Raw genomic sequence first — 24,781 nt, 5'->3', positions numbered from 1 at the left:
ATTCCAAGACTTTACGGACAAGTCGATCTCCGAAATTATCCCGTAGATACAGTGGACCATTTCGTATTACACGACGGATTGGTTCAATTGCATATGAATTGGATTTGCCTTCTCATGTTAAAGTTGATCTTGTATTTCATGTCGATAGACTTAAGGAAGTACTGGGTGGAACAGACCAGTTAGTTACTCCTCAAGAAATCATAGATGTCAAGGACATGGCATTTGTTCCACACGAACCTGAAAAGATTCTTGGATTTCGTGAAAGAAGATTGCGTAATACGCTTATCACGGAATACAAGATCAAGTGGAAGGATCGTCTTGAGGAGGACGCTACATGGGAGACATTGACTACTCTTCAGAGAGATTACCCTGGCTTTTTAGTGAGCTCAGGAGTGAGCTCTTAGAGGAAGGAGAGTATGTCATGTGCACAGTGTGTATCTACCGTGTGCTACACGCACGCAAGACTAGCTTCGAGGTTTGGGGAAGCTTGGAGCTAGGTAGGCTAATTGGCGAGCTGAGTTAGGGATAGACTAACGGGCGGGCACCCAAGTGTGGACGCCCGACGACCGGCCAAGAGCCTATAAAAGGGTGGCCAAGGTTAGTCATTAGTCATATACAGTCTCGCATGTTTTGTGAGAGCTCTATGGTCTGGAGCCTGGATCTAGTGCAAATGTGCACCTGCTTCATGCAGCCGAGGCCGACAGCAGTCTCGAGGCTCGCGAGGGTAGCTTCGTGGCGGTATGGGATGTCACGAGGTAGAGATTGGTCGGTACGTCCATCTAGTTAGCTGAGCTCGTGGCTCGGTGGAGACAGCCTAGTCTGAATATTTCTTTTAGATGCAAAAATGGTGGCAATTACTCTTTTGGAATAACATAAAAACAAACCTTCTTTATCACAAAATTTTGAAAAATTTTGCCATAACCTCCCTTGTATGGCTGACCATTTCTCATTTTTATCTTCTTTATTTAACTTAAATTAACCCAAATTAGATTTATAGAACTCTAATCTACACAGTTTTCTAAATTCAAGAGAGTAAACAATAAGAAGAGTTTAATTAATCCCTTAGTTAATCTTTCTAGGATTGAGAAAGGTTGGAATATAAAGAAGAGAAGGGGGTGGCCTTTTTATCAAAGGCATAGCATTTGAATTTAATTCAAACATTTGCATTGGCAAAATTTCTTGGGTTGCAAAAGTGCTAAACCAAGCAACTCAAGTTATCACATTTGTCACAAGTCCACAGTGTTGGCATTGTTTAGAAAACTCAACAAGAAGGACTTGGTGAAGCCTTCTGCAACTCGGTTTGCCTACTTTTTTTATTATGTTGGTTACACTCTTGGATAAGAGATGTATGCAGGGTGTGCGCAAGCTGATGATTGATGATAAATTTGTAAAAATGAAGACATCAAAGACCCCTCAAGCAATTGAGGTGTCAGACATTGTGTTCTCTGCATCTTTTTGGCAAGAGGCAAGAACCATTGTCAAGATATGTGCTCCCATTTTGAAGATTCTCCCCTTGGCTGACAGGGAAGGAGCCACCATGGACCTCATGTATGAGCTTATAGATCGTATGGTAGAGCAAGTGCAAAACATGCAAGACATTGAGGCCAATAAGATAAAAGAGATCAAAGATCTATGCATTGGTAGATTGAAAATGATGCACACACCATTGCATGCTGTGGGCTATATCTTGCACCCTGTATGGAAAGGAAAAGAGCAAGATAGTGACTCAGAGGTGCATGATGGATGGATGACATTGTTGGAAAAATACACTAAGGGTGATTTGGCCTTGCAAGGAGATCTCATTGATGAGCTGGACAAGTATAAGCGAGAAAGCGGCACATTTACTCGTCCCATTGCAAAAGATGAGAAAAGAATGCAAGAGGGTGTGAAATGGTGGGAGACATTTGGGACTTGTACACCCAAATTACAAGCTCTTGCACTTAGGGTGCTTTCTCAAGACACATGTGCCTCCCCATGTGAAAGAAATTGGAGCACATTTTCTCTCATTCATACTAAGAGAAGAAACAGGCTTCTTCCTTCTCATACGGAGAAGCTTGTTTTCATACACACAAACTTGAGGCTCATCTCCAAGATCAAAGAAAGAGGCTATGAGAGAATGGAGACCACATTAGATATGCTTAACAAAGAAAAAGATCAGGAGCGCTTGATTGCCTTGCAAGATTTGCAAGAGGCTATTGCAAAGGACGATGAGGCTTTGGAGCCTCTTTCGATTGCTCCACCCTCTATAGATGGCCAGCCATCCTCTAGCCATGTTGGGACATCATGCTCAGTTGCTACTGAGGCTTATGAGTTTGATGATGATGATGAGGAGGAGGAGGAGGAGGAGGAGGAGGAGGAGGAGTTTGCAGATGAGGATGACGAGCCCATTGATCATGCTGAGGATGAGGGGAGCTTTGATGAGGCTTAAGCCTTAGGGTTACTTAGTATTCTTCCACTCTCTACTTATGTTTTGTTTTTCCTCACTGCTCAGGAATCAGTCTACAAGTTTTGCGGCTTGCCCACTGTGCAGTGAGCACTCCATCATCCATCTTTTTGCTCGCTTCCACTCATGTTTTATTTAGTTTCTTGAGGCTTGGACCTCCTCATGTTTGTCCACATGGCACAGCCTACATGTGACAGGTTTTGGCATTTTCCCACTCCACACTACCTAGTCCCTAGTATCTACTTATGTAACATGTTACATGATACATGATACATATTGATCATACATGTATGATGTAAACAAGTTAGAGTAATATAAAGTCCGGACTCCGAAGTTTGGATTTTGGCTCTACATCATTTTTGTTTTTTCTAATCCCAAAATCTTTGCAGTTTCAAGTTTCTTTGGTTTTTTGTGTAATATGTATTACGTAGCATGTTTTTCCTTAAATTTAGGGTGCCGTATGGTATCCAACGTATGGAATTTCTTGGGGGTGTGAACCGTACTTTTTCCATACTTCCATACCCGTATGCGTTTGCTGTATGGTTGCCGTATGGAAAAACTATGGCCATGAGCAGAGTGGGTAAAGCATCAAGAGGGACATATGTGGAAAGTACTTGGTGGATGTACTGTTTGGATGCATTGAGTGCTTTCAAGTCTCATATGCTCATGTTGTACCTCCAGTCATGGATATCCATGGGTGTAAGGCTTGCGAGCAACCCTAAGACTGTTATTTTGGAGTGGGTAGAGCATCTTCAGGAGCATATTGTACGCGAATGCATATGTGTCATGCATATGTTTGTCATATGTAGAATGATGCATGGCTGTTTTTGGCTAACACAGGTTACGTGTTTCCACTTGGTTTTAGACTTTTGCTGCAGGTTCTCAAGGAACAAGCAAGAGTTGTTTGTCACTTTGACGTGACAATATGGCCTTATTGTCCAAGATGATTGTTTCATCACCCAGATGCACTGGAGGGGCATTGCTTTGGTCATATGGGGAATCTTTCTTCATTGGATGCTTACTGTGTTATTGAGTGCAATCGAGGACGCTTGCTATTTTTCAAGAGGGAGGTATGTTACGACCCTGTGTTTTTCTCTCTGAACAAGAAGCAAGTGGGCATGGGCACGGACAGTGTGAACAAGCATCAGTTTGGATGTGAAAAGGAAACTCTTATGTGTGGCCAGCCCAAGTGTGAAAGGGGACAAAAAGGATTTTTAAAGTTTATAAGGTTTAATAAACCTTTGAAGGCTAAAAATTATTATTGAAGGCATGCGCTTTTCTATTATTGCATTTGGCGTTTTTGAAAAGCGATCGCCTCTTTATAAAAGTGGGGGGTGGCGCATGGAGCAGCGGGCACATCCCCTTGAGAGGTCGCCGTGTGGAGTTGGCACTGCTGCGAGTACGCTAGGTACAGGTGCTGCTGCGCATGGACTACAAACAGACCTATGGTTTAGCGCATGGGCTACCAAGCGGGTGACCAGGCTGCTGCGCGCATAGGCTACAGGGCTACTGCGCACGTAGGCTACAGGGCTGCGTAGGGCTGTGGGCACCAGGTGGACTTCAGCCAGGTGCTGCTGCGCATGGGCTTCAGCCAGGTGCTGCTGCGCGCATAGGCTACAGGGCTGCGTAGGGCTGTGGACGCCAGGTGGACTTCAGTCAGGTGCTGCTGCATGGGCTTCAGCCTGGTTTATCAAATACAGGCCTTTGGTTTCATGTAGAAAGCATGTCTTTGGAATTCACGTGAACAGGTTCTAGTTTTCTCGAGGTTACATGCAAGCTGTGATTATAGGAAGGACATGTGGTTTGGTACAGTCCTACTGCTCTTTGGGAAAAGGGTTGTGGGATCCATGATAGAGATGGAGAAGACCTTTTCAAGCAGGGAGGTGTCGTACAGGTGTGCCTTCTCTATGGATTCAAGTAAAGAAATACCGCAAGGGGGCAATCGGTGTCCTTGTACTATTTGCAGGAGCACTCAAGATCCCCCTGTTTGTTTCCTTTTCCAGGTCCCCATGGGTGATGAAGTGTTTTGTGTGTGAGTGTTTGTTTCACCGCCCGTCAGATTTTTGAAGGCCGGTTACAAAAGCCCCGTCTGATTTTGGCCTTTTCCCTCAAGGCAGTTGCCTTGGGAGAGGCAGGCTGGAAAGTCTTGGGCTTTCCGCCATTGTGCTTCATTTCAGCACTCCGCGCAAGCGAGAGTGCGTCTTTGAAGGTAGCTGGCCTAAACATACACACCTCCTACTGGATTTGCATATCAAGGCCATAAAGAAACTTGTCCTTGTCAGATAAGCCCAACTACAAACATAAGTTTGACATTTTATTGGCAAACTAAAGGACTGGTTGCGCGTTTTGACGCGCTCCCCTAAACTCGTCTTCGAGTCATTCAAGGTAATGGGACTGTAGAAACCACCACTTAAGGTCGAGAACAAACTCGTCCCAAACATTAGCCGCCATACCTAATCTAGTGTGGGCATGAGCCCACTGGGTCCATCAAGGAATGACGTCCCCTTCCAAGTACCAACTAGCCAAGATCACTCTGTCAGTATCACTTTTTCTAATTGCGGCAAAATAAGCTTCAAACTGATGTAGCCAGGAATAAAGAGTTGTGGGGTCGAGTTTACCATTATACTTACTGAAGTTCATTTTCTCGGAAAAATGACTCGAGGAAGCCGTTGCTGTCATTCTTGCGTCCAAAGCCGCAAGGTATCTTTCATGTTCCACGGCTCACCTAATGTCATCTTGTGCAACAACACAAGCTACTGCCGCACAGTCTTCCATCTGTCGAAACACCATTACTCGCATCAAACTCGGCTGCGGTCGTACCTCTTCAAAAGAGTCATGTTGTAGAGGATCTGGAATCTGGGAAACGGAAGGAGTGGGAGGAGGAGACAGAAAAAGAGGAGTTGGAGAACGGATGCGCTCTTCCAACCAAAATCTGCACCTTCTGCTCTTCCAATTTGGTACCCTGTTCTGCAATTGCTCGCATCTATTGGAACATCTCCTGTACACTCATGCCTGCCGCCCTCGAAGGACTGCCTGGTGCACTTTGTTCCCAAGGTCGTCGTTCTCTCTCGTCGTCGTGGCTCGCCATAGCAGAAAAATGCACTTCCTTTCCGGAGCGCAATCTAACCATCCACTATGCGTGTGGGAGACTTCCGGAGGCTGAAAACCAACCATCCTTCGAGGGACAGGAGTCACACCGAAAGGGGTGGTCCACCGGAGTCTAGAAACCAACCACAAGCGAGAGAAAAAAAATCTTTCTTTTTTTCTGGTTTTTTTCTAGCTGAAACTTCACACTTTAAGAAGGCTCTGATTCCAACATCATGCAGAAGTTTCGTGGTCGAATCGGTAACTTCAATGCTCAGAATTTTGCAATCTTTCACGACGAATATAATGCACAAGACTGAAGTAGATGTGCAAAATATATATATATATATATATAGATATATATATATATAGATATAGATATATATAAATATAGATATAGATATAGATATAGATATAGATATAGATATAGATATAGATATATATATATATATATATATATATATAGAGAGAGAGAGAGAGAGAGAGAAAGAAAGAAGAAAGAAAGCTGTATTAACCTCTACTAGAGGCCGAACTCGACCTATGAGATAAATCAATGTACAACTGTCAATGTCTTCTGGATGTCCAGAAAAAAAAAAGGACAAAATGAACATGAAATAAACTATGAAAGTACTGAGCTAGTGGGGGGGTGTGATGGATGGAGCACTACTGCTAGAGGCTCAGTATGCAACCTATATGCGCACGGTATACAAGAATGCAATGCAGATCTGTCTAGCTCCAACCAGTACCATAACGGGGGTGTAATATGTGATACATAGGTGATGGCGAGGCAAAAATACCTCAGAGCATGATCTCTGGGTGTGAGTGTTAGTGAGCTAGCCGCTCCTAGATATGGTGCTGATGTCGAGCCCGTATCTCCGTGATCTCCCTCTGATGTAGTCTGGGAGTCTGGTAGCCTGGTGCTCTCGGTCTCCATCTGGCTCGGAGGTCCGCAGCGCGCTGAAGTGTAACCCCCTCCTGTGTCAGGATAGGCACTGGGATAGATCTCTGGAAGAAATCAGTGAGCTGGAGCTGGAGCTGGAGCTGGAGTTGTCGCCCACCTTTCCCTGTGATATGAGTCCGTAGCAGTCTCTCTCTGTAGCGCTGGTGTCTCTAGCAAGAACTGGCCAAATCTGCGGACTCCATGATCTGGCGGAGTGAGGGATGTCCACTGAAGACGGTGGTGTATCTCTAATGACACTATATGCTCTGCATCTGCATACATAATGTTCCTCACTCTCAACCTCCTCCTGGCATAGACTGCATATCCTCTCTGCTCTGGGGATCCGTGTTGCCCTACCTGCCTCAATCTCAAGCTGGTGTGATGACACTCTGAGCTGGCCAATCACCACTCCGGCACTGTGAGGCATGTACACATCCGTGTATCCAGGTCTCTGTATGAATCCATCCGCTGAGATACACATAAACTGATCTCTGTAGTATAGCATCTTCGGCGGTAGAGGCTAACCAGGTGTAATCCAAGTCTCTTGAGTGTATCGCTGCCATAAATCCTGCCGAAGGACTTTGTTCCTCTCACTGTGAGAGAGCTGGATGTGTGGTGCATGTATATCATACTGGAAAGGTGGCAAGTGATCTATGTCAAGACCATGCTAAGTGAGCCACTGTATCATCTGTGAATACCTGATCTCCTATCTCCACTCTTTGCGAGCTGCCTCGACGCCTCAAAAGCTCTATGTGAGAGTCGATCTGATGGCATATCTTTGATCCTCTGTATGAAGAGGATCATCTGGAAGAGGGCCTCTACTAGCATAGGAGGTGCAGCAAACTCCATCCGGACAATGTCATGTGGGACGAAGGGTTTGTTGCGGATCATCCGTGGGAGCATGAGAATCTGAGGCCTCTCTATCTGAGACCATGTGGAGGTGGCGAGCCCAAGTGCCCATACTGCTGCAGCATACATCAAAGCAGGGGTGACTAGTGTGTCAAACAACCACCCCTTCGTGCGGGGCTCCTGGAAGTGTGCCTGGTGACACAGTATTGGGTCCCAAATACCCTCTGTAGGGCCCCCATCACGAATGGTGTATTTGCTTTATTAGAATGAAACAAATCAGAAAAATAAAGACTGAATCTTGACCTGCAATGTTCACCTTGGTTGGAGCACTGCCCTTGGCTAACCTCGCCCTTGGAACGCGTCAACCCGTTTTGAAATATGAGATAAATTATCAATTTTTTGGTTGGGCTTTTTATACCCTCTCATGCTTCAAGTTAGCCAACATAAACAAGTCGGCCTGCTGAAGAAAAGCTCACGACCAGTAAAAAATAGCATTTAATGCTATAATAACCATCGTTTCACACCATGAGAAGGGCTGGCCACCAAAACACACATGCTGGGCTGTAAGACAGCCCATGTGCTGCCTATGTGGGCGGCCCACACCTGGCTGACAAGCTGTCCAAGGCCTAGGGCCCTGTCGGCTGCTTGTCCAAAGGCCCTGGAGGTGGTTCTACACCTCCCCCATGCCCACAACAAGAACTCTAGGCTTTGCCCTGGGATAGCCTTATCAACTGGCCCCTTCTCCACATGCAAACCTACATGCATCTACAGATGTCTGGCACTCGATTGCATACCAGATACACAGATCACCTAACATCATTCTAGAGGGAGACTGACAGTATGGACTGGCACTGCTTCATGTGCAGGACAATGCACCCACGACCTCGGACGCATAGAGTGGAACCCTGGCTGACTCCTCTTGGATTGGACTCACATGGGACCAGTTTCCACTCCAGGTCCTGCACCTTCCTGTTCAGATATGTCTATGAGGCATCCCAGTGCGGGATGCATGTGACAACACAGTACACAGATCACACAAAGATTGTGATGGATAGAGATGCAAAGATGTGGATTGCAATGGAACGTGTGTGGAGCTGAGAAGTCAATCCACATATAATATGAAAATACAACAATAATGAAAAGGTGTCCTTTCACACCATATGTGCTAGGGGGAAAACCCAAAGAGAAAAAAGTGCCTGTAGTTATGCCATGTTCAAATGTGGCACCTACATCCATGTAATATGCCAATAATGTTGAAATATGCAAGTGAATGGGTGTGTGCGGGAACAAGCCCTTAGCTAGAGATTGTAAAAGAAAGTCTGTAATTGAGTGGGTAGCAGTGAAAAGGTAAGAAGAATCTACTGGATGAGAGAATCAAGGATAGCATGAGTGAATATAGGGTGTGGAAAGATTCCAGGAAAAGGTGCCCCCAGATGTAGGGGAGGTGGCACAAATCAAGGAGAAATCAGTGGGAAGTGGATGCTTGGCACCTTGTGGATGTAAAAGCTATAAATTGAGGCATTGGCCTAATGAGAATTTGCTAGTTTTTTAGTATCCATGCCTACATTATGCTATTAGATTAATTGTGCACTAATCTTGCTTTAATCACTTTCTAATTGCTTGCTAATCATGTTGATTCTTGCATTTGATCCACCATAGCCCATCACATTGCTACAAATTCAACTTGGTATCACAGCCTAGCTTAGCATTCAACTGTTCTTTTAAGCCTAATCACCTTCTTAATTACTAATTAGATGCTCATAGCCTTATAAGCCATTTTTCACTTTTTGCAGTACCCACACTCGGTGAAGCTTAGATCTCTCCCTCCACACAGCTCCATTGCCTACAAAATTCACACACTCTCTTGCCAACATCTTAGTACCTAGGCATGGCACCTCAATACCTCAAACCGCCGACGAATGCAACTGAAAAGCGTCGATTTACTGGCACTTTTTTTCTTGAGAAAAATTGCAAAATCGCCATCACGCCTTTGAATGGGAACCATTGGAGCTAGCCCAAGGGGTTTTTGGGTGTGCTGAACACGCTGGTGGCCTCAGAATTTTTAAACCGTCAAGTAGAAGCTACATCAAGCTCTGGATCAAATCTGCTAGTGACTTTGGTAAAACAAAGATTAAGCATTCATTATTTGATCAAATCTTATATTTTTGGGCTTGATCCTCTACTAAACTAACAGCTATTGATGCCCTTGAAAGAATTTGAGCTCATATGAACTCTAAGGCATCAGATCTGGCCTCCTCGTACAGTCTATTCTTTGCACACAAAACAACGGATTAAGCTCACTAATTAGTGATTAATTAGCACTAATCACTGAAGTTTGGTGCAATTGATGGTTCAAACTTACCATTGGGTATCTGATATAGACCTTTATCACTTCATATTGCAATTTGAAGTTGGTTTAATGTCCCAACCATCCAGTACAAAACCAACTATCCTTGGCTTTATGCAATTTTTTGGTACATTCATGCTTGTAAACTTGTTGTAATCATCATTAAACACCAAATTGGAGTTGTAAAAGGGTAGACACTGCCAAGGTTGTTAGAGGCGTCAGAGGCGTTTGGTACGAGGCGGGTATGGTACGCGCCTTGAAAGACTCGTATTTTTTAGAGACGTTAGAGGTGTGTTAGAGGCGTCTGTTTTATATATATATATATAGTGATAGATAGATATAATATATATAGTGAAAGTTGAGAGAGAGAGAGAGAGAGAGAGAGAGAGAGAGAGAGAGAGAGACTAGAGTGTGTATGTATGAGCCTTGAGGGAGGGAGAAAGAAAGACAGAAAGAAAGAAAGAAAGATTTTATTAACGTCTTCCAAAAGACCGAACTCGGCCTATGAGACAAATCGGTGTACCGGTACGGAGTATCCTCTGTCATCCCAACAAAATGAAAAAGTACTGAACTAAAAAGCTGAATCTGGGTGTGCAATAATGAGTGGTGGAGGGGATGGAGCTCTACTACTAGGAGAATGCAAAGCTATATGCATGGAGTATACAATCATGATATGCAACCTAGCTAGCTCCATCCTGTACCATACTGGGGGTATAAAATGGTATACATCAATGAAGGGGGTGTCCACAGCTCCCTGAAGAACATGCCTGGGTGTGCTCTGAAGCGAGCCAGTCGCTCCGCACCCTCTCTGTGAAACTGAGCTCTGATCTCTGTCATCTCTCTCTGGTAAAGGCATGGTGTCCAAAAGCCAGGTGTCCTCTGTCTCTTGCGGGCTCTGAGTGTCTCTGCTCTTTGGAGAGTAATTCCCTGCTGTGTAGGGGCTGGGAGTGGGATGGATCTCTGAAAAAATGTAGTAATCTGTGTCTGTCGTCCCCCCTCTAGAGCTGTCTGAGCCTGTAGTGATGTCTCTCTGTGGCGCTGTATGTCTAGAATGAATCTCCCCCGTATGCGCTGGTCTGCTGCCTCAAAGATATGGCGTAGGGAATGTGGCTCTCTGAATAAAATGGGATATCTCTCTCTAATGGCTGTATATGTTCTGCATCTGCATACATAATGCTCCTCAGTCTCCACCTCCTCTCTGCACAATCTGCATACCCTCTCCTCTCGGGGGATCCGTGCTGCTCAGCCTGTCTCAATCTCCAATCGGTGTGATGAAACTCTAAGCTGACCAATAGCCACTCAGGAGCCGTGTGGTAAAAAGCCCTCCATGTATCTAGGCCTCTCTATAAATCCATCATCAGTGATACTCGTGAAGTGATCTCTGTAGTATAGCATCTTCGGTGGAAGAGGCTGTGTAGGCGATATCCATGTCTCTCATGTATAAAGCTGCCATAGATCCTGTCTCAATACTCTGTTCCTCTCACTATGAGAGAGACGGATATGTGGTGCATCCCTGTCATACTGGAATGGTGGTAGATGATCCATGTCTAGGTCATGCTGTCAGAACCAATGTGTGACCTTTGCATATCATGATCCTCTGTCTCCTGCCTCAGCCAGCTGTCTAGATACCTCAAAAGCTTCGTATGACAATCTGTCCTGTGGCATCTCTATGAATCTCTCTAGAAGGCATATAGTCTGCAATATGGCCTCTACCATCATAGGAGGCGCAACAAACTCTGCTCGGATAATGTCATGGGGTACTGACGGTTTGCTGCGTATCATGCGTGCCATCATGAGGGCCTGTGGTCTCTCTATCTGTGTCCACCAATGGGTAGCAAGGCCTGGCGCCCATACCGCTGCTCCATACATCAATGCCGGTGTGACTAATGTGTCAAATAGCCACCCCTTCGTCCGGGGCTCCTGAAAATACGCCTGGTGGCACTGTCTCTCTAGCATAGCCAATGCTGCATATCCCCGTGTCAATCTAGCTCTGGCTGCTGAACCCATGGTGAAGCTAACCCCTAGGTACACATATGATGTCACCACCTCCACCTGGCGTCCTGCGAGAGTGAATGTCAGCTGACTCCTGCCCTGTCTCGATGTATGAAAGACCATAACCTTGGTTTTCCCAAGGTTCACAGTCAGACCCCTCTGTGTGCAGAAATCATCGAGTGCATGTAGATGCTGCTGTAGACCACCTAGAGACTCAGACACTAATACAATATCATCAGCATAAAGCATAATATGTACTGAGGTACCTGCTAAATCAACTCCATCTCCGCCTCCCCGTGTAATGAAGTCAGCCACCTCATCAATGTATAACCCAAATAGCGTGGGGGAAAGTGGGCATCCTTGCTTCACACTAATGGTGCTAGCAATAGTCTCGGACATACCTCCTGGACATCTGACTCGCCCAAAAACCTGCTCATATAATGCATAGATGCCCCATGTCATATCTGCTGGTATGCCAAGAGACTGCAGGCGCTGAAAGAGGCTCTCTCGTGGTACTGTGTCAAATGCCTTGCGGAAATCCACAAAGCAACAATAGAGCTTTCTCTTCCTCACTCTGACCTGATCAATCATACATCTCAAAGTGAATACATGGTCAATGGTAGAGAAAGCTCTCCTGAAGCCTGCCTGCCCTGATGAGCGTAAACTTGCTTGCTTAAGATATAAGCTAAGCTCTTGCTCCAACACTGCACCATAGAGTTTGGCCAGCAGGTGGCCAACCATAACCATCCTGCTCGGATCGAGCATATCCCCTGTTTTGTGAATCGGCACAATGGTGTGCATCGTCCACTCCGCAGGTAAACCCTCTGCTAGTGCCCTGTTAAACAGGTATGCAAGAAAAGGAGCCAAAGAATCTACTGCATATATGAGATGCTCACCCTGCAGGCCCATATGGTCGGCGGCCCGTCCATGCTGTAGGCGGCGGATAGCTTCCTGTACCATCGAGTGGGTGAAGAAGCTAGCTGTGGTAGGTCGAGGCTCCTCTAGCTGAGGTATAGGTGGCTGTTGTGGGGCATGGTATAGGCCCTCTGCATATGTGTGCCATGTCTGTGGGTCTGCAATAGGTGTCGGTGTCCGGGCTCTCTGAAGTGCCGCCATGAGACAGGGCTATCTCTACTCATGAAGAAATGAAAGATCTCTAGCTCCTGTATCTCTGCGAAGGCCCGCCTTTTGCGGCGAGTAAGTCTCCTCATCTCTCTCCTCGACTCCTGCTCTATGATGGCTCCCAAGCTCTCTGTATGCGGAGCCGTGAGTATAGGGCTCTGCACTCGTCATCATACCATCTGTTCTGGGGCATAGTCCCAGATCTCGCAGGCTCTCCTAAGTGGACACGATGTGGGAAGCTCTGTAATGCAGCCGTGTGTAGGAGTGATGCCAGCTGGGCTGTAATGGTATGCATAGGTGCCAGGGGATCCATGAGTAGGAGCCCATCCTCTACTCTGCCAGTGTATATGTCTGCAATGTCATGTGTGAAGTAGATGGTAGTGTGTGGCGTCGGTATGTGGGGGGCTGGTGATATTGGTGATCCGGCTAGTGAAAATGCCAAGTATGTATGATCTGCCCCAATAGGACGAGGTGGAATGGAGAATGAGGTGACAAGTTGTGATGCCTCCAAAGACCCCATAATGTAGTCTACCACCGTGCCTCCGGTCCGTGTATGACCCCCATGTGGGAAGCATGTCTGACAGAGAGAGAGGGTGTGTATGAGAGAGAGAGAGAGAGAGAGAGAGAGAGAGTGTGTGTGTATGTGTGTGAAAGAAAGAAAGCTGTATTAAACGTCTACAAAAGGCCAAAATGACCTATGAGACCAAAATAGTCCATCATCATCATCTCGATACATCATCAAGATTCAAGGGTACAAAGTAAAATGAAATGAACCGGTAAAGGTATAGAGAGAGCTCCAAAAGTGGGTATAAAAAACATCATCATCCTAGTGTGTTTGAACTTTGAACTTTGAACTTTGGGTCTTGAGAAAGGCTTAAGGAAGGGAGGGAGAGAATGAGGGAGAGAGAGAGTGTGTGAGAAGGGCTGCCTTGGGCCCTTAAAGCCCCCATCTAAAGACTCCAACCAACACAAAAAATAATAATAATTTTTTATTATTTTTTTATTTTTTTTTGTGGTCGCCTCGATCAGGCAGTTGTACGTCTCGAAGGCCTCTAACCGCGCGCCTTGTAACAACTATGGACATTGCCCTTGAATCTTGAATTGGATCAAGAGGTAAGACTCCCTTCACATCATCATGAGCATTATACAAGAAGTAGCTAAATTCAACGCGGAGCAATTCCATACATGGCAAACAAAAACCATGTATTTGCTCATGAGGAAGAATCTATGGGAGCTAGTTGAGGGAAGAGATGAATGTCCAGAGGAGCTTGGAAAAGATGAGTGGAAAAATAGAAATGAGAAAGCATTAGGACTCATTGCAGTTAGCTTAAATGATAAATTCATTCACCACATTTTACAACAAGCTAAAGATGCATGGAATGAACTTAACAAATTATTTGGCAGTCAAGCAAAAAATTCAAAGATAAATCTGCTAATGCAATTCTACAAACTTGACATGAAGGAAAGTGAACCTCTAACCACACACTTGAACAAATACAAAAGCATCAAACAACAACTTGCAGCCATTGGGAAGAAAGTAGAAGATGACGAGACACTAGCAGTGCTTCTAAAGAGTGTGGAGAACAAGGTCAAAGAGAAGAAAGGATTGGACCCAACAACTGGGGAGGAGAAAGCACTCTACACCCGAGGAGGCCTCGCACGAGAACAAAGACGAGGAAGAGGCAGGGGAGGAGGAAGGACCTTCACTTCCCACAACTGTGGGAAGCCAGGACACATGGCTAGAGACTGCTACAGCAAACCAAATGAAGAAGGACCGGCATCGGCAAACTTCATGGAGACTCCTAAGGTAGAGGAGTCAGAACATCTTCTCTGAGAGAGAAAGAAACCCCACAACCCAATGCAACCTGTCCCAATAGAGTAAAACTACCTCTGAGCCATCGATGATGTAGGCCATGTGGTAGATGTATGTGTGAGCAATTTAGTCAAAGTTATGGGCACTTGTAGTAGCCTTGGACAAATAGAGAGAAAGTGTCAAGGACTATGAGTTACGAACTTGAGGCACTGGTCGCGGGCTACCAAGTAAGAGGGAAACTTGGTATAGGGTCCAAGCGTGCTAGAATTATTCTTGTGGGTCATCTCCGTGGTGTGCTTGGCATCAGAGATCTCATGCCTCGACATGGACATCGACTTAGATTTCTACATCAACATATTTGTTTGCTTTGTATTCATTGTTGTATTGATCCTGGCTTGTGAGACCGTGGATTGTTCCTAAATAAAGTCCTAAAAGGGGACGGAACCTGTTCCCCGCTCAGTGTGTGTACTGTGGAAAGCTCCCTAAACCCTTCTCTCTCTTCTTCCCCTCTCTATCTTTATCTCTTGAATACATGGTTGAATCTATCACGGCACGCCCCGCTGGGCTTACAACTTCCTTGTTGCCAACACAAGGATCCTCTCCCATTTGTGGATATCAATCTCCCCCATAAAATAGTTCTTCCACTCGAGCACATATTGAGTATCAGGTACGGCTAATGACATCTAGAATTACAAAGGACGACATCAGTATTAATGAACAACAAGTACACGACACGACCAAACAGATACAAGCTAGTACAAATGTACCCAACATAGTCACACGGGACGGAAGGGACGAGTGCTTGGAACGGAGGGACGTCGAAACAGGACCGACCGGCGACGGGAACGGCACAGGACGGACGGACGTCCCCTAAGAAGCGTCACTCACAGGGGACGGGGACGGGGACGCCGGTGGGGGATGGTTCTGTGAGGGGACGGCAGGGAGCCGTTTGCGCATTTTTCTGCCGTTGTGCTCGCCGTTTATAGTCGTTGCAGTTGCCGTTTCCAGCCGTTGCAGTCGCTACTTGGCCGTTTATGGCTTGGGCCTTGCCACTTGGCCTTGGCCCTTGGCCCTTGAGCTTTTGAGGCTTGGCCCTCTCTCTCTCTCTTGCCCTTGAGGCTTGCCTCTCTCTCTTGCCTATCTATATAAGAACAAGCCTCTACAAGGCTACAAGCACACACAACTTTCAAGCTTTCAAGATTCTTCTTAGTTCTAGCTTCCAACTTCCAAGTTCCAAGCCTCTCACACAAGACCCGCGGGCCGCCGCCCTACTATCTAGACTCTCTCTCTCTCTCTCTCTCTCAAAACTAGCCCACTATCCTTCGTTGCAGGAACATCTCCAAAAGAAGTATCCATAAGATCACTGGCTCCATAGCACCCAGAAGTAGAAACCATCTGTCGATCACTGGCATCACCATACAGGTCACAAAGCAACTACCACACATAGAAAGTAGAAGCATCATCAAGAGCATAGATGAAGTGTCGAAGAACCGAATCCTTACAATTCAGGAGGAGAGCCATAGATCGAACATACAACACCTGGGAGGAACGCTTCCCCCCTCTACCATCGGGAACTATCTCCATCCTGTCCTCACTGTGAACTGGGATAGTGGATGTATCCCCAGTAAGAATGTGACCAGAAAGCTTGCGGAGATCCTGTAAACCGGAACGGGAAGGAGTCATGTGCCTGGAAGCACCACTATCTAGAATCCACTCCCGAGTATCCGTGGCGGAGAATCCTCCAATCTCCTCCCTACCTGAAGAAAATGAAACATCAGTGTCCACCACCTCCAGGTGCACAAAAGCCGGATTCTTCATGATTGCTGCTGAGGAATCTTCACCCTTCTCGGTCTTCCGCTTGGGACACTGCCTCCAATAGTGGCCTTTCTCGCCACAATCATTACAGGTCCTCTCTGCCTTTAGTTTCTCGCGGTCAGTAACGGACTTCTTCTCTGAAGACTTCTCCGACGAAGCCTTCCCTTTGCCCGTGTTACGGCCTTTCGACTGTTGGCCAGTTAAGGCCTCCGAACCTCCACCCTGAGGAGGGTTCGTGAATCGTTCCTCCTGGTCCAGGCTGCTCTAGAGGCTCTCCACGACTGCATAAAGCAATCGGCCAGCAGTAAATGCCTCCACGACTGCATGAAGCAGTCGGCCAGTAGAGAAAACTCCACGACTACTAATTAGGCAGTCGGCCAGCCACACGACTGCTGAATGGGCAGTCGGCCAGCCACCAGAGCCTCCTGCCAACATCTGGTATCCATCCACACCACGGAAAAATGAAAAAAAATAGGAGAAAAATGCGGGGAGTGAGGAAAAATGATAAAACACCTCATAAGGGCGGGCACATCCACAACAAAGGCCCTGGTGTATAAAAATAGACAGGAGATGACTTCTAACACACAACCTTGAGGCCACCAAAAGAGGAAAGCAAAAAAATGCAGATTTGATGTAGAGAGAAAAGGCAGCCACACAGGGCCTGGGAATATGTTGTAAGACGATGCAAGAGGGAAAGGCATCAACAAGGACAGGAGCTTGGGCTCTCCTCAAGAAAAAAAAAACGCACAATCTCAGAAGAAGAAATGTCCTCCACAAGGTACCAAGAGTGCCACCAAAGCCCGAAACACCACAAACCCCCTTTGCAAAGGGGAAGGACCACTGGAGAGGAAAACGCAGCACAAGAAGGACTGCTGTCCTAAAAAACAGGCCGCCTATGTCCAAACTCCATGTGGAAAGAAAACGCTGATCAGAAAATACCTCATGGCTGCAATCGGTGAAGCCAATCTGAAGGAGAAGTGACCAACAGGTGCTGTCCAAAAAACGCAGCAACAAAGAGGCTGCAAATCTGAGAAAAACGCAGAGGAGAGGGTGCTGAAAATAGGGCTGAATCTGGGGCAGCAGGGAAGTCGCTGAACCGGGAGCGATGATACCATGAAAGAGTGCACAGAGCGGAAGCAAAAGGGCACTAGAGTGTGCTGAATAGAGAGTGCAAGAGAGAGAGATATGGAGCAATCTATGCTGAATATACTGAAGCAAAACAGTCCCAAGCAAGAGACACAAGTAGTCTCATAAGTTAGGGAGCAAAAGATAGACTAGGCAAGATACAAAAGTGAGAGGCCAACCCACCTATTTATAGGTGGGTAGTGCTGGCCGACTGGGAAAATACCATACAGGCTTGGAAAAATCCCAAAAAAATTTGTAACATAGGGGTGGCCAGCCCACAATCAAGGGCCATGCAAAAGGGACCAAAAGGACACCAGAAATGGGCAGAAACTGGGAATGAATGTGCTAACATGGGCGCCACTCCAAAAGGTGGCGCTGATAAATAAATTCAGTCCCCCCCCACCCAACCTTAGAAAAACTGTAAAATGTATCCACATAAGGAGTTTACGTGGGTGCCTTGGTGTGGGGCAGCAGCCACGCATGGTCCCCTTCCATAAACATGCCCAAATGCCATAAACGTCCACCCTTCGGAGTAATTGGGCTTACATATATCGAAAACGCCGTGTCCACTTGATGAGCTATCCACACCACATTAAAAATATGGTTCCGATATTATTAATTGTCCAACTTTCCATAAACATGCCCAAATGCCATAAATGTCCACCCTTCGGAGTAATTGGGCTTACATATATCGAAAACGCTGTGTCCACTTGATGAGCTATCCACACCACATTAAAAATACGGTTCCGATATTATTAATTGTCTAACCTTAATAATAAATTGTCTACCAATTTATTAAAATGGTGTGAACCATCCATTATAAACACACAACATAAATGCTCTCATTTAGCCCTTGTTCACATGAGACAAACATCATAGACCAGAGTTTGCCTCTACAGTTGCTGCCATCTCCCCAGAAGACCACAGAATTGAATGGTAGCATATGCTCAGCCTCTATGTGAGTTTCCTTACCAGTTTCCTTAGCACCTGAACTATTAGCCCACAACTGCTGGCTGACCAGGAGAAGAGAACAGCGAAAATAGGCCCCCTAAATCCCTCATTCATCCCATTATACTCCAGCATTGACAACCAAAAATGCAGCCCACGAGCAATTTCTAGTAGCCCAAATTCAGCCTAGAAGACAGGAATAAGTGAGGCCTTCAAAGCAACCCACAGCAATACTAGTGTGGGACCAAGCGGGAAGAACAAAACATTTCTAGGTTTTTTCTTTTAAAAAGAGACACATGGTCCAATCACCCATATGTACGTGGGTAGATTCTAATCACCTTAAAGTTATTTGAGCATGAGAGATGCAGTTAAAAGGAGAACTACCTGTGACTCCAAAATCTTCTTTACAGATGAGGCACAACCACCACAAGACATACCCTGAAAAAAATTTACTGCTAAAAGTCAGATCATAAGTTGATTAATCACCACACAAAGGTAGATGAGAAAGACACTTCAGTTGATGATACACAAGCATTGACACGACAGAGGATTCTTTAAGAATAACATGAGTTATTCGAAGTTAGCTTTATCAAAGCAACTTAAACTCAAACCAATCATTACCAATAGAATCTGCACAGTCACCTCTAACCCTAGCTAGTAGCTCAAGCACAACACATATATCCAAATGTTAAAGATGATGCATCATGCCACACTAGCAACTATGCATGCAATACTCTAGCCAGTTTACGTCTTACAAGCTGTTCCCTTCATCTATATGTTAAACCAACTCCCCCTCAAAAGAACAGCGCCAAAATTCACGACTTTCAGTAATACTCATAATGATAAGGCTAATTGTGCCGATGTTCACTATGTGAGTCTACTAACAAAGCTTCAAATTCCATTGGTATATTCCCCTCGATTAGAACAGAAGCAAATTTGTGACTCTTAACATACTCATGATGATAAGTATTCAATGACCTTACTCTTTCCCCGTTCAATGAAGGTTTTGAAGGAAGTAACAACAGAAGACTTGATTCTCTTAGCCTAATCTATTGTGTATTGCTGAACTAAATAAAGCTTACAAAGTTACAAAGAATCCTTCTAGATATGCTAACAAACTTAAAGAGCATGGGTTCTTCATTGCTTTTCTCTCGCTTGGTTGGGAGCTCCAAATACTTGTAGAAGTTGTTAGAATGGGGAGACAAGGGCTCTATTTACAGACCTCCAAAAAAGTAGGACTGTTTGCATTGATTTGGAATTTACATTGAATGCATTCACACCTATGTTAGCTTGGTGGGCACCCTATTTGTCCTGATTTAGGCATTGTGCCTCAATTAGGGCTCACAACCAAGATGAGAAGAAGCTCGTAGGCTAAATAACCTACTTTCTTTGTAATTGAAACCTAAGTAAGGACTAGACCTGGCATGACATATGCATCTGAGCATTGACGTTGATGCATGTAACATCACCTCCTAGAGCGCGGATCTCGGAGCACTTAACCATTAATTTAATTAATCACTTAAACTGCACAACAAGGTTTAACCACACAAACATATGTTCAAAACCATCTACATGGCACTAAATTGAGCACAACAAAGGCCGAAGATGCCCCCCACCCCCCCCACCCCCCGGCGCAAAAAAAAAAGGTATTTTAGTACCAAAAGAAGTATTTCTAGTATAAGCTTGTGGCTGATCTTCCATCATCAAGATGCCAAGTACAATACACAAGTCGCTAATGAAGAACCTTCCAAATCTTGCCGTAAGAGATTGTTTGTGGCATAGTTTTACCCATCTGCTGCCCACATGTGCTCTGCACACAGGCTGAGCCAGAGGCTGCATATTCAGGGCTCTACGACTCATGCCCTTGCCCATATGCTTTCTGAACATGTCAAGGGTGTCATATCTACTGAAACGCAGCCCTTCAGAGAGTTTAAACCAGAGAGAAATAAGGGTTTCATGACACTTTCTGCACATCTCCTACATGCACGAGTCTCCCTGTTTCCCCCTTTCAGAATCCACATGCAACCACCTAGCAATAACCCTAGAAAGCATACTTCTTACAAGACAAAGACCGGTGCTGAGAGAAATACCTGGGAATCTCGACGCAAAATAAACCATGAAAGACACGTAAACCCCGGTAGAGTCCGTGTTTAGGTCACTTTGATACCAAGGGTAAGAGGCCTCCCAAGCCTATCTAACCAAGATCTCCTAAACACAGTCCAACACAAGATTAGAGAAACCTACAAGCAAGCTCACTACCCAAACATAGGATCAGTAATTCGATCCACGGGCTAAGATTCCACTCCACAGATACATGCCAGTCAACGTTGGCATCCCATACCACCAATGCTGCCCACAGGGGCCCTCGGCAAGAGTAGAAACTCTCGTCCTGACACAAACCCATCAAAAGTGCACCACACAACTAACTACCAAGTAATGGCATCACTTATATAGTGATAATTGCCGCTATAAATAGCTAACCTTCTATAGATAGCCAGTAGCCTAGTTTTATTAATTCTACACCGAAACCCTCTATATTTGCTTGCTCTCTCCTAATCCCGGGTCCCCTAAACTGTCATGTGCATGACATGCTCATGTACCTTCACAGGACTAATCCAAAAGGGGCAACCAGAAAAAGGGCAATAGAACCAGAAGATGGAGCATAGGGTGCTGAAGTGGCCAGTGTGGGACAGTTTGCTGCACCCAGAAGCTGTCGGCTGAAGACGAGCCTATCGGCTGTACTAGATCATGGCGGCTGCAGCCAGCAGGCGCTTCAGGTCATGTAGAGGCGCAGCCCGACCAGGATTTATTGGGGCCCAAGCACCAGTCGGCCAGCTCCTCCATTATTCAAGAGCCTATAAATAACATAAGATGCTCATTGTGTTAGTCAGTCATTTCTTTGAGTTGGATCCTTAGGGTCCTTAGAGTAGGGCAGATTTTGGTGATGTTCACCCTTTTTACAAGGCAGCCTAGGGCTGTGGACTGAGTACCTTTTTGTACTATATGAATATACTGAATTTCCAGCATTTCTCTCTCTCTCTACTCTCTTCATGTCTGCGTTTTGCATCAGCATGTTTCCAGTAGTGCTGAAAGAAGACCCCCAGAGCTTCCGCGTGTTACATTGGTATCAAAGCATCAGGCTCAGCAAAGCTAAACACTGAATCAGTCCCATATGATGGTGTACAAGTCCAAGGTACAGGAAAGTACACGGATACGAAGCCCAAGGCAAGGAACACAGAATCGGGAAGAGCACCCAGGAGGTTTGTTGGTGGTGTTCATCAAAGCCAGAGGGGATGGCAGTCCTGTGAGCCAGATAGGTTCTCGGGCAACGGTCCCAAGGGAGGATTATCCTCCAAGGGGTGATCTGAGAGTGCCATACTCATTTCTCAGAAAAGAAGACCAAGACAGTGTTCAGAGTCAGGGCAAGGATGGATTGGGGACTGGAGGGAACAGATGCATAGATCTTATTCAAAGTCAGAGTGGTTTTGGAGACCGGGCCAAGATTTCAGAGAAAAGGGTTGCCAAGGATGGATAGATGACAGAGGGACTTCGGAAAAGGATTGGGATGATGACAGTCATCCAAGGAACAAGTTGGAATCCCGTCATCAAGTTTAGCAGAGGGGGATGTCATGTGCATGACATGCTCATGTACCTTCTCAAGCCTAATCCACAAGGGGCAACCAGAAAAAGAGCAATAGAACCAGAAGATGGAGCATAGGGTGCTGAAGTGGCCAGTGTGGGATAGTTTGCTGCACCCAGAAGATGTCGGCTGTACCAGATCATGGCGGCTGCAGCAGGCGCTTCAGGTCATGAAGAGGCGCAGCCCGACCAGGATTTATTGGGGCCCAAGCACCAGTCGGCCAGCTCCTCCATTATTCAAGAGCCTATAAATAACATAAGATGCTCATTGTGTTAGTCATTCAATTCTTTATGAGTTGGATCCTTAGGGTCCTTAGAGTAGGGCAGATTTTGGTGATGTTCACCCTTTTTACAAGGCAGCCTAGGGCTGTGGACTAAGTACCTTTTTGTACTATATGAATATAGTGAATTTCCAACATTTCTCTCTCTCTCTCTACTGTCTCTTCATGTCTACGTTTTGCATCAGCATGTTTCCAATAGTGTTTGGGGCTAAAAGAAGACCCCGAGAGCTTCCGCGTGTTACATAAACTTCTTGGATCAGGCTTGCTAATCCAAAGATTGGCTCCAGGTACATAACACCAAGTCCCTACCTATATCATTCCACAACCAAGTAGTGTGAAGTAAAATCCTTTTTGGCAGACTCGCGCAACAATAAGAAGGCAAAAATCAAGGGCAAACTCATGTAACCGTAGGAATTCATTTGGCACCCAAGCGAGTTCAGTGCGATCTTCATGATGGAGGAGAACGCAGGTTAAATGCGAGCAGCATTCAATCGTGTCCTTTGTACTCCTTCAATAATAAATCCAAATACACCATCCATGGTTGGGACAGGCCTTCAATGGGTGATTGGGACCCAATCTGGTGCACTATGCAATACATCTTTCTCTTCTCTCCTTATCTTGCATGAAAGTGAATGGATGTTCTATTAGCAAACTTACAAGAAGGTTGAAAGACTCCTACATGTGTAACATTGGTATCAAAGCTCTGTTTGATCTATGCAAAGAAGAATGATACCCTTTTTTTTCTTAGTAGATGGTTTCTTATATTCCAGGCAAAAGATGAGGAACTGCACATAGCTCTGATCTATGCCGAAAGAAGAATGGGAGTTTATTTTCTTGTTGGATGGTTTGTTAGATTCTAGGCAAAAGATTAGGAGCCGTCCACTATTCTATCTAGTGGATGGTTTACTTGTGCTTGAGAATGACCACAGAGCTTCCCACTATGAGTCAACAAGAGGAGATTGCTGATCACAAGCCCAGAAGGAGCTATCTTACTCCATGGAGACCATGCTGCCCAACCTGTTGGTAGAGAGTATACCTTTCCTCACTGCTCGTATGCAAGCAATGGCAGAACAAAATGCCCAATTTCAGGCTATCATGGAGCGGCTTACCCGATAATTTAGCCCGATGTTGATGATTCACTCATCCCAGTATGACCTTGCAATGGAGCACGTGCGACAACAGCAAGAACACAAGCAAGTCATGTAAGCAATGCAATAGAAGTTCCTAGTCGAAGCAACAAGCAAGCCATGGCAGCAATGCGATAGAAGTTCCAAGAAGTTGCACAATGCGGAAGCAAAACATACGAGAGAGGGAGAGCAAAGGAGAGAGAGAGAGAGAGAGAGAGAGAGAGAGAGAGAGAGAGAGATATCAAACAATGAACATCATGTTATGTAGCAAGAGGCTTTTACAAAGGCAATATCAAAGAGCAAATGGTGTAGAACATGTACCTGTGAATAGGTTAGATGATTGAACAAGTGAATACGGGAGGACCCCTTTCATAGTGATGCTAGGAAGTTTGCCAAACGCCCATAGGAACAGGCCGACAACCAACGACCTACTAAAAAGGAGATAAATGGATAAAACCTCATAAAAGGCATTCCCCAAATACACTGAGATGCACAATTTCTAGCACCCCCTCTAGAGCTCATAGTGTGCAAAGTTTGAAGAAGATAAGCTAATGAAGATGCAACCACGGACACTCCAGTATTGTGCAGTACCGGATACACCTCAAAAAGAGCACCTGCCAACCTGACCATAGTTGTCAGGTAGAATACTGTACAAAAAAATACGGTATAATATAAATTTTTTACTTATCGTACGATTTAAAAAAATGATGTTTTAAAAAAATACTTATAAACTTAGGTATTTCCAATACGAGATATGGAGTATTTTAAAAAGGAGGGAAGCATCATAGTATAAAGAAAGCTCAAGCAGCAATAAACAAGCAAAAAGAAAAAAAGACCATTACCTCCCAAAAAAAAAATTTAAAGAAAAAAAAATTTGAAAAAATCCGTACACGTCTTTACGGTATGGTGTCGTATGCCGTACGAAAACAACTATGAACCTCACTCCTCGAAAAAAAATGCCACCTTGAACAGCAAGAAACTTTGCTTGGCTCTGAATTTCCACACAAGTGTGCAATTAACTCCAAGAATAAAATGATGAGCTGCTGGACACACCGCGCCCATTATCCCCCAACAATGGATTGTGAACACATCACGTCCCAAAAACCTCAAGCAATGAAGTTGGAACTCATCTAGTCCATAATCTTTGCTACACCAAGCAATAGAGGTGGAACACATCCAATCCATAGCTCCAAAATGAACTTGTCTCGTCACATATTTTTAATGCTTGGAACTCCGACTCACAACTCCCATGCACC

At 45.3% G+C, this 24,781-nt stretch overlaps 2 protein-coding genes across 4 annotated transcripts in view; one reads left to right on the top strand and one right to left on the bottom strand.

The window, feature by feature from the left end:
• The window catches only part of PAA1 (P-type ATP-ase 1), a 114,239-nt gene that overhangs the window by 80,073 nt on the left and 9,385 nt on the right, over nucleotides 1-24,781 (bottom strand). For all 3 annotated transcript variants that reach the window (XR_015264501.1, XM_086789406.1, XM_086789405.1), the window contains exon 2: nucleotides 18,863-18,916. Coding sequence is in view for 2 of the 3 variants with exons in the window: in XM_086789406.1 (XP_086645532.1) it covers nucleotides 18,863-18,916 (54 nt within the window). In the remaining variant the exon portion in view is untranslated. The remainder of the gene's footprint in view (nucleotides 1-18,862; nucleotides 18,917-24,781) is intronic.
• LOC147608218 (uncharacterized) lies at nucleotides 1,319-3,166 on the top strand. The gene has a single exon (XM_086789214.1). It carries the CDS (start codon nucleotides 1,319-1,321, stop codon nucleotides 2,426-2,428), a length of 1,110 nt encoding a protein of 369 aa, XP_086645340.1. The 3' UTR covers nucleotides 2,429-3,166.

Source organism: Cibotium barometz, chromosome 53 (genome assembly GCF_041138505.1).
Source record: "Cibotium barometz isolate CiBa-2024 chromosome 53, ASM4113850v1, whole genome shotgun sequence".
In the NCBI taxonomy this organism is placed as follows: domain Eukaryota; kingdom Viridiplantae; phylum Streptophyta; class Polypodiopsida; order Cyatheales; family Cibotiaceae; genus Cibotium; species Cibotium barometz.
Note: the sequence above shows the minus strand (reverse complement) of the source record. Positions and strands in the feature narration are given on the sequence as shown.

Excerpts from the sequence above, each read along its gene's own strand:
- LOC147608218 (XM_086789214.1), top strand. The coding sequence starts at position 1,319 with ATGTTGGTTACACTCTTGGATAAGAGATGTATGCAGGGTGTGCGCAAG.